Raw genomic sequence first — 12,111 nt, 5'->3', positions numbered from 1 at the left:
AGGGGGCCAGGACCTGTGCTGCCTGCTTGTGGTTGGGGCCTCTGTCAGACCCTCCCTTAGCACAGGGGGCAGTAATGTAAAGGGATACATCCATATGTGTGCAGCATTTATTTGGTTAGCAAAAAACCAACCATGCATGACCCAAGGACGGGTTTGAGAGAGAGAGAGAGACAGACACACACACTCTACTCTGTGGGGGAAGAGGTATAAGGGCGGGTGTATGGCAATGTAATTGGCTTTGAGCTGTCCCCCCCACCCCCAAATTACACCACAGCATCCATTTGTCCCTGCTGCCCACACACAAGAAAAAACAACCAAACATAAAAGGAAGAGAGAGAACTATAATGAAAGCCCTGAAACTGCTTGGTGGGGTGAGCCTGGAACATTAACCATTAGACTGCTGCAGTTTGGCCTCCTCAGGCTTGCTAACTTGCTCCCCACCCCCATCCCACCAGGGCCCATGTCTTCCAACATCCCCTGCTGCAAACTCCCCCCTTCCCGTTTCCCTACCAAGCCCCCATAGCTGGTTGCCACCTACCTCAAGCTGATGGCTCTTCTGTTACTGGCCGCTCATATCCCCCCACCTCCCTGCCACGCCATTACCTCCTCCGGTTATCAGCAAGCAACTGAAAATCCTTCTGTTCCCCACCACCTCCCCCTCCCCCACAAAATGCAACCTCCATCACAGCCCCTAACCCCCTCCTCTCCCCAGCACTGTCCCAATCTTCCTGTAAACTGCTGACAAGTAACCTTGATCCCCCATCCCGACCATCCCACAATTTCCCCCCAGCTGCCAAATCCGCCCAGTTTTCCTCCATCTGGAACCTCAGCATTGCTGTAAGTGTCTGCAGGCTCAGCCCTGCCCTACAGCAGAGGCTTGTGGGCAGCTGTTGTGCAGAATGGCAGCCCCAAGAGAGATGGTGAAGTTCTGAGCTGGGGTGAAGGTCTCTGGCCAGGCTCAGAATCCCCTAGAGGCTGTTCTGGACTGGTGGGGGCGGGCGGGATCCCCACATGGCCAACGCTCACTGGTTTCATTACGCTATTTAGTACATTTATCAAGGCCCAGCTCCTGGAGGCCCAAGAGTCCCTGAGATTCTCAGCTTTTGTTTTTTAATGACGTTTCCAGCCCTGAGGGTGGCAGGGAAGTGCTCAGAACCGTGACCCCACAACGCTGGCAACCCCCAGGAAGACAAAAGAAAAACAAATCCCTCAAAACATTATTTTAATCAATCTCATGATTTTTGAACCTGGGGGCTTGGCAATCCTGGGATCCATATGTGGCCCCTTCCCCTTTAAGAGAGAGATTTTCTCACTGGTAGACACCTACTTTCCTTTGTCCCTGTTGGTGGGTGGAACAGTGCCCCCCTTCCGCTAAACATAGGAACTTCCTTCCAGTTGATAGGGGGTTCCTAGGGCTGTTCTAGACAGATGGGGCTTCTCTTAAAGATGCCGCTACCGTCCCTGGGTGCATCAGAGAGCTGCCTGAACGCAGCCTGCAACACTAATGCATTCATGTGATTAAAAGCTACTGCTCCCCCAGCCTTGCCACGCCCCATACCCCTCACCCAGGAGGTGTGAGCCATTCACAACTCACCCCAGGGAGAGTCCTTGGCCCAGTTCCCAGGGTCTCAGGCTAAGCTAGTCCCAAGAGACATTGTGGTGGATCCGTAGGTCCCTTGCTCTTCTGCTAGATGGCTGGGGGGCTGTACCTCCTGGTACCCCCTGCTCTTGTACCTCCGGGTGCCATAGACAGCCCCCGCAATAGCCGCTGCCAGGACAAGCGTCACAGCCACTGAGATGCCAGCCACAGCGCCCCCTGTGGGCCCCGCGCTGGACTGAGCCTGGAAGATCTGGGCCATCTCCCTTTCATCGGTGACATTGGCTGGCCGCCAGCGTCCACTGCCCTGCAGCTTCACCCAGGCCTGGCTGCCCTCTCCCAGAACCAGGATGGTCTCGGCCACACTGACATTGGGGGACGGCCGGCGGAGGAAGGGCGGGAGCTTGATGGGAGCCAGCTGCTGGGCAAAGAGGCTCCCAGCCTGAAGGCAGTAGAGGATCTGGCAGCCGTCACTCAGATAGGCTTTGTGCTGGCTGTACCCCTGGGGGCACTTCATGGGGTAGGCAGTGTCAGAATCCTGGTAGAAGAAATCCTGGAGGAGCCCAGGGCTCTGTCCCTTCAGGGGCCCAGCCAAGGGGTTGCCGGCCTGGCAGCTGAAGAAGCCACCGAAGGGCAGGCCGAAGCGGGCGCCCATCTCGTAGTCATCGCTCACGCACACCTTCAGCCCACCGAAGAGCGAGAGCGGGTAGAAGTAGGATGGGCAGGCATGGGCCCCGGTGAGTGGATTCTCCTCCCCGGCGCTGTACAGCCCCCCGAAGAGGAAGCCAGAGTCTTGGGGCACAGGGCCGGTGGCAGCACACCAGTAGGCTGTGAAGCGCACAGTGGTGGAGTAGTAGCGGACGCCGCACTCCTTATGGCAGCAGGAGAAGAAGAGCCAGCAGGAGTGGCACTGCTCGTGGCACTCAGCTTGGGGCTTACTGGCCGTGCGCTCCTCGCTGTGCAGCGGGATGGGTGTGAAGCCTTCTGGGCAGGAGAAGCCCCCCGTCAGTGGGTTCTGGGTGCTATATGGCTGGCACATCTCCTCCCCGTCCAGGCCCGACACCCCGCGGCATTCTTGGAAGACACCCCCGAAGGTGAAGTTGGTGCTGGCCCCCAGGCACGAGCCATCATCCACGTTGGCCTGGAAGTTGAAGTTGCTGGCGTCGGCCTTGACACAGCCTGGGTGGGTGTTGATGGCGTAATAAAGATGAATGGCCTTGTCCACCACAGCTGTCACCCTCTTGGCTGTGGGTGCCGGCAGCTCCGGCAGGGCTTCCGGGCTGATGAAGAAGGGCAGGGGCAGGCCAGCCCTACCGATGGCCACTAGGTGGTTGGGGATCCCCTCCTGCCACTTCTGGAGCGTGATGCCCGGGTAGAAGGGCATGCTGCCCCGGCTCTCGATGCGCGAGTCCACCGTGTTTTCTAGATAGCTCTTGGTCAGCTCATCCTGGACCTGCGCAGCGGCACCGATCCCCACGTTGACCTTGCCAAAAAAGGAAGCGGAGGCCGAGGCAGTGATGCTCGCCTTCTCGGCTACCTTGTCCTGCAGGAAGGTCAGTTTGACCTGGTCCTCCTGGATCAGGCTGGCTCCAGCCTCCAGCCTGGTCAGGACATGGGTGCCATAGTTCAGCACCAGCAGCTCAGCGAGGTACGTGGCCGCCTGGCTGTGGTTGTTCTCCAGCTGGTTGCCGATGGCCAGGAGCTGGTGCCGGAAGCTGGGGTGGAGGGTGAAGGCCGGCTGGGCCTTCACCGAGTAGATGTGGTGCCGCACTTGCACCCGGGTGGTGACCGTCTGGTCATAGACATTGTGGGTCTTGGTCTCCTGGCACCCAGAAGAGAACTTTCCATTGAGGATGCCCAGGAAGGAGGCCTCAGCATTGATGGAGTGGGCAAAAGCGTCGGTGTAGGAGAGCCAGTCCTCGATCAGCTCGGCATTCACCTCCACCCTGCTCTCCCGGAGTGGCACCACTTCCACCTCATCCGGCAGCAGGTACTCGCCATCCTCTGTGGTGCGGCATTGCGAATAGTTGAGGCTCATCACTCGCCCCACCTCCATGTTGCGCAGGTTGTCCCAGCCCCCGCCTGGCAGCACCTCCAGCACACTTACGTTCAGGGCCCTCTTGCAAGCTTGGAAGCCGTCCTCCAAGGCGCCCACCCCAGCTGCCACCAGCAGAGCCCAGAGCCAAGGCACCATGGCTGCGCCGTCCTGTAGCCGAGCTTCCTTCAGTGGGACGCGGCCCCTGCTCCTCTTGTGTTCTCTCCCGGCTCCTCTCTCTCCCAAACGCTGGCTTGACTCTTTCCCCAGTGAGGTTCCTTTTCCAGGAAGTCTCTGATTTTTAAATGTGCACCAAAAAGAAGGAACTGTTAGACTGTCCAATGGCCTTCGTGGAGGCAAGGCCTCTGGGCGTGCCCAGAGCTAAGTCACCAGAGTCATCATCTGACTTACCATCCCCACAAAAGAGGAAGAGAAACCTACCCCTGAAAAGTTCCCCAGCGAAAACACAACGATCTCTGCATCCCCAGCCCACACACTCCCCTGCCCATCCACACTCACCAGCCCTGCCACAGATGCTTTCAGAAAGTTCCCCACAGCACCATCCCCTGAAGAGCAGATGAAAATAGACTGGTGTCAGTCCTTGGAATTTCCAGCCCCCATCATAGGCCAGTCGGAACCTGCCTGTGGCTGGGACACAGAGAAAAGGGGATTCCCTGGCTGCTGCAAACTCAGCCTGCCTTGGCTTTTCCAGCTGAGGAATTTCCCTAGGCTGAGGAGGCCCCATGCCAGAGCAAAACTGAAAGAGTTGCACAGTGTGGAGCAGCCACGCCTGGAGCAGGAAGACCTAGAGCTGTGGGGCTGGGAAGCAGAGGGTGGGGAGGCATCTGGCAGCCCTTTGCTGATGTCAGCTGAGGGGGATGGGGGGGCTCCTGTAGGGCTGCAGGGGGGAGGAGGAAGATGGGAAAGTGTGATGTTGCAGGCTCAGTTGTCCACTGCCTTGCTCTGACCCTACCCACTAGGGCAGTGCCCCAGATCTCTGCCCACCTTGAGCACAGTGCGCCCTGGGCTCTGCCTGTGGAGGGGTTAAGCCCCAAAGGGGGAGTGCCTGCGCCCTAAAGGGACGTGGATAGCTAACAAAATTCTACCCTTCTCCTGCGCTGAGCATGGGTAGAAGAGGAGTCCTGGGGAGCAGACCTCCTGCTCAGTAATATCTCCCATGGCTGTCCAGAGTGGGGCCCAGGCCACACACCCTTTCCTTGCTCCCCTCCTCCCCACAGCTGCCTCTTTCTGGCAGACAATCAAGGCCTGGCCCAGAGGTCATGGGCTGTGCCTTAGTGTGAAAGAGCAGTTGGGTTTCCTTGCACATGGCTGCATGGGGCCGCGGGTGAGAGGCCCTGGGTCCGGGGCCAGCGAGGGAGAACGCGGTGCAAACAATTGCTGGGGAGGTGAGCACTGAGGGGCAGACTGGTGCACGAGCCTGACCCTAGGACAGCCATTGCCGGGGAATTTCCTGGCCTTGCTGATCTACTCCACAGCTCTAACAGTGCCTCTCAATTCTGATCCGCAGCCCCCTGCTATCCCAGCCCTGGCCTCTCCACACACAGAGCTCTAACGGTGCCCCTCAATCCCAACCCACAGCTCCCTGCTAGCCCAACCTTTGGCTTCCCTTCCCCAGCTCTGCTGGTGCCCCTCAATAGTCCAGTGAGAGAGCCCTAAAATAATCAATATGGTAACTCCTGTGTGGATTTCCAACCTGCTGTTTTCAGTAAAGTCTCAAGCTAAAAACACAGTGTATTTTCCACAGCGACCTGTGACTGGAACAGACATGGGGTCACATTCTGCAAACCTCCCCCATCTCCAGTCCTGGGGGCTGGAGGTGGCTTAGCAGAGACACCAGAGGGTGGTATGTTAGGGGGCTTATTCCTTCACCCTCTCACTTTCCTGGTTCTTCTCACATGAACAGAGAGCAAAAATACCCAAAGTCCAAAGGTGCAAACAATTCAATGTTTATTGGGGTGAACTTCCAGCAAGCAATGATTCCAATTTCCTTCCTTAGTGTCCCCCTTCCCAGCTCTGACACCACAGAGCCTTACCTGTGGCCCTCTTCCCATTCCCACCACCTTAGCAAAACGTTATTCCAATTCCCCCCCTTACTTCCTGATTGACTGCAGACTATACAGTAAAACGTTGAGTTCTGCTTAGCTATACCTTAACCAATCATTTTATTGAAATTTAACTAACCAATCCTAACATATTGTAACATGATTATCTAACCAATTATATCCCACCACCTTAATTGGTTTACACCCAACAAAAGTAATTATACAGCAGACAGAAACAATCACAGAACCAGGCAGAGATTATTCAGACAAACAATAGAGAAATGAAAAGGAGGAGAACTTGTGGCACCTTAAAGACTAACAAATTTATTTGAGCATAAGCTTCTGTGGGCTAAAGAAGTGGGGACTACAGTGGTAGAACAACAAAGAAATAAGGATTTCAGAGCTTAGCTATCGATAAGTAAGTTCTTGCCAGCAGGATGCTATCAAACTAAGTTTTCTTTAAATCTTTTAGGCTCTCCCCTTTCTCTGAAGGTGATAAATCGAATCACCTTTCTAACAGCCCCAGATTGCCTTATTTCCATGTGACTAGTTTGAAATGTGAGGATGTGACCATAAATTTCCCAGCTTATGGCTGCCCCTGCTGCTTAGCCAAAGGCCTTAGTTTAAGAACAGGGCCTCAGACTGTCACAGTGAGAAAAGGTCCTTACACAGGCAGACAGTGATTTTAATTCTTGTTTTGTACCTCTATAACTAGCTAAGTGATAAGAATACATCTAAATTCTTAAAGTATAGGCCTTTCTAGACAGGCCTGAATAGCTATATCCTAACATGGTAGCATAGCCTTGTTCTTACACTTTGTCACCACTGGTCTGGCTCCTGCTGCCGATAGAGTCTCATTGGCTGGAACTGAAAAAAGTCGAGGAAAGATTGTGAGTGCAGCACTGAGTCCTGAGAGGGAAAAGTCCTTCTGAGAGCCTCGTATCAGCAACATCCTCTGCAGGCTGAGTGGCTTTGTGAATAAGATGTGGCCCAGCTGTGGTACAAGAATTGTCCAAACTCTGATGAGCAACTATGGTGTGTCTGAGCCACATCACTGGACCCGACCCTGCTCAGCTTTGGTTAAAAGACATTTGAAGGTGAAAGGGGGTTTATCTGGAGATTTATGTGTGCGCATGCATAGGTGTGAAGCGGGGGGATCTAAAATGAAGCTTCCAACAGAAAAGTAAAACTGGGGACCAGATCCTCAGCTGGTGTAATTCAACATAGTTCCACTGCAGCTCAGCTGCAATGAATCCAACAGACTTCACTGATTGACTCCAGCTGGGTTCTGGCCCATGGACTCCAATGGAGCTATGGCCGATTGATACCAGCTGGAGATCTCTTTTATGACTGTGCAATTGCTCCCCCAGAACAACAACAGTTTTGTTTTAGGGTGGCAGGTGAAAGCATCCCAGTGCAGCCAGAGCCTGAATGTGGCCGAGGGTCGGTCAGGCTGGAAAGGTGGCGTCATTAACTCAGATCTGCTCTAAGGCTTACCCCACAGGAAATTGCTCACCCTCCCTCCTGTCCGGTGGCCTCACTCATTCTCTCCAGCACAGCCCCTGACCTTCTTGCTACATTTCAAGAGCTTCCCATGGCCCACTGAACAACCAGGCTATTGTCTGTGATGCAGCTGGATGAAAACAATCTCCCCTGGCTTTGATTCAGAGACATGTGCGTGTGTGAATTGCTGGTCTGCAAAGAGGGTGGTCCCCAGAGCAGAGAGCACATCAGCCACCCGCCATGGCTTTTCTGCACAGTCTAGATCATAGACCTCTCGCCTTCAGTGAGGAAGGATGGAGCGGGGAGGGTTGGTGAGGAGTTCCCCACAAAGCCACTTATGCAGCTGTGAAAGGTGCTCCCTGCTTTGGCTGCTGTTGTCAGATGGTGTGCATGTGTGCTCTCTCCATATGCTGTACCAACCCCACAGAGAGCGGGAAGCCTTGTTTTTTCACCTAAGATATGAGCAATTGAAATACACATGCTGTAAGAGTCCCAATATTTCTTCCAGGAAAGACTGAACTTTACATTTTTTATTTTTCTAATCAGGCTGCCCTTGTGACTCCTAAGGAAGCAAAACAGAAGTCCATTTTTCTAAACTTACTCTGCAGGTCATCATTAAACCTGAGTTCTTAAAGAACTGAGGTGGTTCTCAAACTGTACTTTGATTCTTGGATGCCAGATTTATTTTCCACTGCAGTGAGGCAGTCCCAGCAGCACAGGGAATGAGCAGTTGAATGCTGGAGTCTTTCCACGCTCAGTGCTAGCTTTTCAACAACCTTGGATGTTACGCTATTTCTGCTTATTCTTTTTGTCCCTTTCCCTGCCTCAGCATGTTCTGTGGCTCCCCCACTCCCTATATCTCACAGTACTTCTCACGCAAGAATCTACATCTGTAGCCATGTTTGAGGATTCCTTGAGCCCGGGCTGGCTTAGACTCAAAACCAGTAGTGCCCAAACTTTTCCAGTTGCGCCCCCACTTACCAGTAATGGAATCTGTCTGCGCGCCCCCCCCTTACTGCACAGTTGGCTCAGCAGAGGAGCTTGGGCTGAAGGCAGAACTGGCGATGGGGACTGAGAGAGAATGAGGGCTGGGCGGGGGGGCAGGGGCAGAGCTGGGATGGGTGGCACTCTCTTCCTTGCCCCACCCCTCCCCCCGAGTAGGGTCTGGGCCATGCCCGGTCCCACTGTGCCTCCCCAAACGTTCCTCTGTGACCCCTAGGGAGGGTGCATCCCACAGTTTGGGGACCACTGCTCAAAACAAAGCTTAGCTGTAGTCTGGGCAAGGCTTGAAAAGGGATATAAATGTGTATATATATATATACACGTACTCCTCCAGTGCTGCCTGTCAAAAGATGGAAAAACTTAACAGTTCCCCATTTATCCCCATTTATCTCTTACTAGGTTCAAATGCTGCCATTATCCAAGTCCTTGTTATTTTTAAAAGTCCTGTCACAGTGACACATGAGGATCTGATGGTTCCTTCTCTCAGCTGCTCCTAGGTGGCGGTAGGGTGAGGAACCTGTAGCTCCATGTGGCTGGGCAGAGGGCTGTTTGATCAACAATTTTGGGATGGAGTTTTGGGCAGTAGTGGGATGGAGTCCTTACCAGGTGTCCCCACAGAAAGGTGCTATTTCAGTTATTTTTGTTCTGTTTTGTTTAGCGCAATGAGAGGAATAAGCAAAACTCTCCCTTGAAAAACCCACCTCCCAAAAGGAAGAGATCTGTGAACAGCACACCTCCTCTGCGTGACACCAGTAAGAGACAGACAAGAGAGAGCCTTTTAATCAGTCAGAAATCCACTGAAGAGGAGCAAGAATTCACCGTCAACTTGGGTGATGGTGGCAAGGAGCATGTGGTGAAAGGCAGAACCCATGACAGCATCTACAAAGCCCTGACGGCGCTACCAGACATCTGTGCTCGGATGAAAAAAGAGAAGGGCAAGGAGATGCATCTACTGGGGAATAAAGGGATTGAGGGGTATGTTAACTTGGGGATGCCTCTCAAGTACATTCCTGAGAATTCCCACTTTGAAATGAAATTTTACAAAGTGAATTTGAATCAGAAAATAGGTGCGGTGGGACACCGACAGTATGAGAGCAAGGGAAAGAAATGCATAACATTTTATGTCTCCTCTCTTGGCAGTAGATGGGAGAACAATGCTTGATACAGAATTCTTTGGTGCCAGCAGCTTGCTAAAGACCAGAGCAAGTTGTGTGTCTTTGCCCCAGAAGGGGAGACCATCAAGGATGCCTTGTACAAAGATGGCCGGTTTTATTCTTGCCTGGAGAAAAAAGAGTGGCAGTTGGTGGAGAACAAGAAGTACAGACCTAGTGATTACTGTGTCGATAATCTAGCCAACAGGTCATTTGAGGTGGTGGTTAAAACTAAGCCCCTGCCTTGGAAGGTTGATTGTTCAAGGAATGAACAATCCTGCATGGCCTCCGAGGAGGGGCAGGGGAAGACTTACCATTACTTTAAACGTGCTATCCTGGCCCTGTATTCTGACTTGAAGAAACAAAGTGCAGTGATTGACGAGCTCTTCGCAAAAGCCTTTGCAGAAGCCTTGAAGCAAGGGAAATTGAACAGTGCTGTGTTCAAACTGTACAGGGAGAACTTCGGGAAGGAGACTAAGAACTCCACTCTTATTAAGGTGCACAAACGCCTTGGTGTTCTCAGTGATTCTGGGGGGTTTATAGAGTGGGCCAACAATGGAAATGATGGCTCTGCCACTTGCTTTGTCTTGCGTGATAAGTATGTACTTACCTGTCATCATGTGGTAGGGCATATTGTTGGTGAAGGAGTGGAGGAGAAGGGCTGGGCATCGATAATCAGTCACTCTGCCCGTGTGACTTTCTCTTATGAAGATAAATACCCAAAGGAAAACAGCTGGTTTTCACTAGCTCCTTGGTTTGAAATATCTGACAAGCATCTTGATTTTGCTGTCCTGAAACTGGAAGGAGATAGAAGCTTGTTCCCAGCAGGTCTAGTGCAATTTTCTTACCCATTGCCATTTAATGGTCTAATCTATATAATTGGCCACCCGGATGGGCAAGCGAAATCTGCAGATGGCTGTACTGTGGTCCCTGTATTTAAGCGGAAACGGGAGTGCCATTGTCATATCCAGCGTGGTCAGAAGGGGGTGTGCAACAATGTCAAATGTGGCCCAGAGGACAGGCAGTGCATCCACATGTTCACCCAAAGAAGTTTCCAGCATGTGATCAACAATCCCAATGTAGTCACCTATGACACCAGCTTCTTCTTTGGGTCTTCCGGCTCACCGGTGTTCAATGCAGATGGCCAGCTGGTGGCCATGCACACCGCTGGTTATAAATATAAAAAGAATAAGCAGCTGCACAGCATCGTTGAGTTTGGCTTTTCCATGGTGGCCATCCTTGCAGCAATTAAAAAGAATTATAAAGCCTGGTATGAGTTTGAGCTCCCCTCCCTTTGGGAAGATGCTGGATCTTGTCCTGGTGAGCATGAGGATTTCACCAGTGCTTACACCAATGACATAGAAATGGAAACCTTGGAATAAAATCTCCATCTGCGAGAGCCTCCCCAACGCACACAGTGCATTTCACCCTTCATGTTGATCTCCATGCTTTGAAGTCTCCATTGTTCCTGACATGAACCTTCTTTGGTTGGTGATTTCCTACCAACTGCAGTCTAGTTATACCCCTCTCTGCTTTCATTATTCTTATTGAAATGCTTGGTGACAAACCTTGAAATAACTTTTTATTTTTAATGAAGGGTGGTTAGTATGATGGGGTCAGTACCTTGCGTGTGGGATTCTTTCATAAGAAATGCATAGTCTTTGGACTTTTAAAGGCTGAGCTAGAGGGAGGAGTGGTTCTACAAATAATTATCAACCATTCTTAAAATATAATGGTTATAAACATAAACATAATTAATAAAGACAAATAACATAAATATGTAATAAAATATTATACAGTTTTTTTAAAAATGCAAAAGCTACTTTAATACCACATTAAATTAGCACTGTTTGAAAACGGTCAAAGGATTCCACAACATTAACTTGTCCCCCTGCCCCTTGTGCAATATGTGTATTTTGTTATGCATTGAACATATAAAGATTACATTAAATAGTGGCCACAACAGTGCCTCGTTTTGAAGTTAACGGGAATGAGCCTTTGAAGAAAAGAGGAAAAGAAAATACTACATATATGCAGCGTGGCAGAGATAACACTGTTATAGAAGCCTTCATTTTTTGCCTTGTCTGACTGATTTTTAACTTCATTATTGCATTAATGTGGCCTTTTGCATTTAGTTTCCTAGTTCTCTCTCTCTTTAAAAAGTGGAGCTGGGTGGAAGCGAGAGAAACACTTCTACTGAAACCATTGGGAGTTGTTGTAAGTTCTGCACAGTTGCCACTATTAACAGAGTTGCACTCTGCTTGAAATATGCAAGTGATCTGGTACCCTTGAAATGTACAGAAAGCCAGAAGATCTGGGTTCAATTCCCAGCAATGCCATATACTTCCAAAGTGGCCTTGGGCGTGTCACTTCATCTCTCTATGCCTCACTTCCTGTTGCTAAAACTGGATTCTTTGTCCCATCCTTTGTCTGTCTTGTCATTTTAGACTGTAAGCTCTTTGCGGCCTGCGGGGTCTGTCTTTTAGCATGTGTATGTAGAAATTCTGGCCTGTGGAACCTCAGTCCTGGTTGGGGCCTCTAGGCACCACAGTAATAACTTAATAGAAGGACAGTCATAGAAATAGTTAAATTGTAACAACCGTAACTTAAAACTTCTATAGCTATGCATCACTTTGATTGTAACCTATAAAGCCCTAAATGGTATGGGACCAAGTTACCCAAGGGATTGCCACTGCCGCAGCTGAGGTTGATAGATTGACTCTAGCTTGAGCTCCTCTCCCTGCTCAGTTTAAAAGGTTT

General features: G+C 51.1%; 2 protein-coding genes across 2 annotated transcripts; one reads left to right on the top strand and one right to left on the bottom strand.

Annotated features, from left to right (window-relative positions):
- Positions 1–1,205: 1,205 nt before the first annotated feature.
- On the bottom strand, positions 1,206–4,106 carry LOC125638849 (macrophage-expressed gene 1 protein). The gene has a single exon (XM_048855074.2). It carries the CDS (start codon positions 3,789–3,791, stop codon positions 1,629–1,631), a length of 2,163 nt encoding a protein of 720 aa, XP_048711031.2. The 5' UTR covers positions 3,792–4,106; the 3' UTR covers positions 1,206–1,628.
- Positions 4,107–4,965: 859 nt separating this feature from the next.
- On the top strand, positions 4,966–11,189 carry LOC125638854 (serine protease FAM111A-like). The gene is given in 2 exon segments (XM_048855081.2): positions 4,966–4,977; positions 8,859–11,189. Coding segments are annotated over 2 exon segments (1,887 nt in total). The 3' UTR covers positions 10,734–11,189.
- The last annotated feature ends 922 nt before the right edge of the window (positions 11,190–12,111 follow it).

This window comes from Caretta caretta, chromosome 6 (genome assembly GCF_965140235.1).
Source record: "Caretta caretta isolate rCarCar2 chromosome 6, rCarCar1.hap1, whole genome shotgun sequence".
Taxonomy (NCBI): domain Eukaryota; kingdom Metazoa; phylum Chordata; order Testudines; family Cheloniidae; genus Caretta; species Caretta caretta.
The sequence above is the reverse complement of the archived record's forward strand: the minus strand, read 5'-3'. Positions and strand labels throughout refer to the sequence as shown.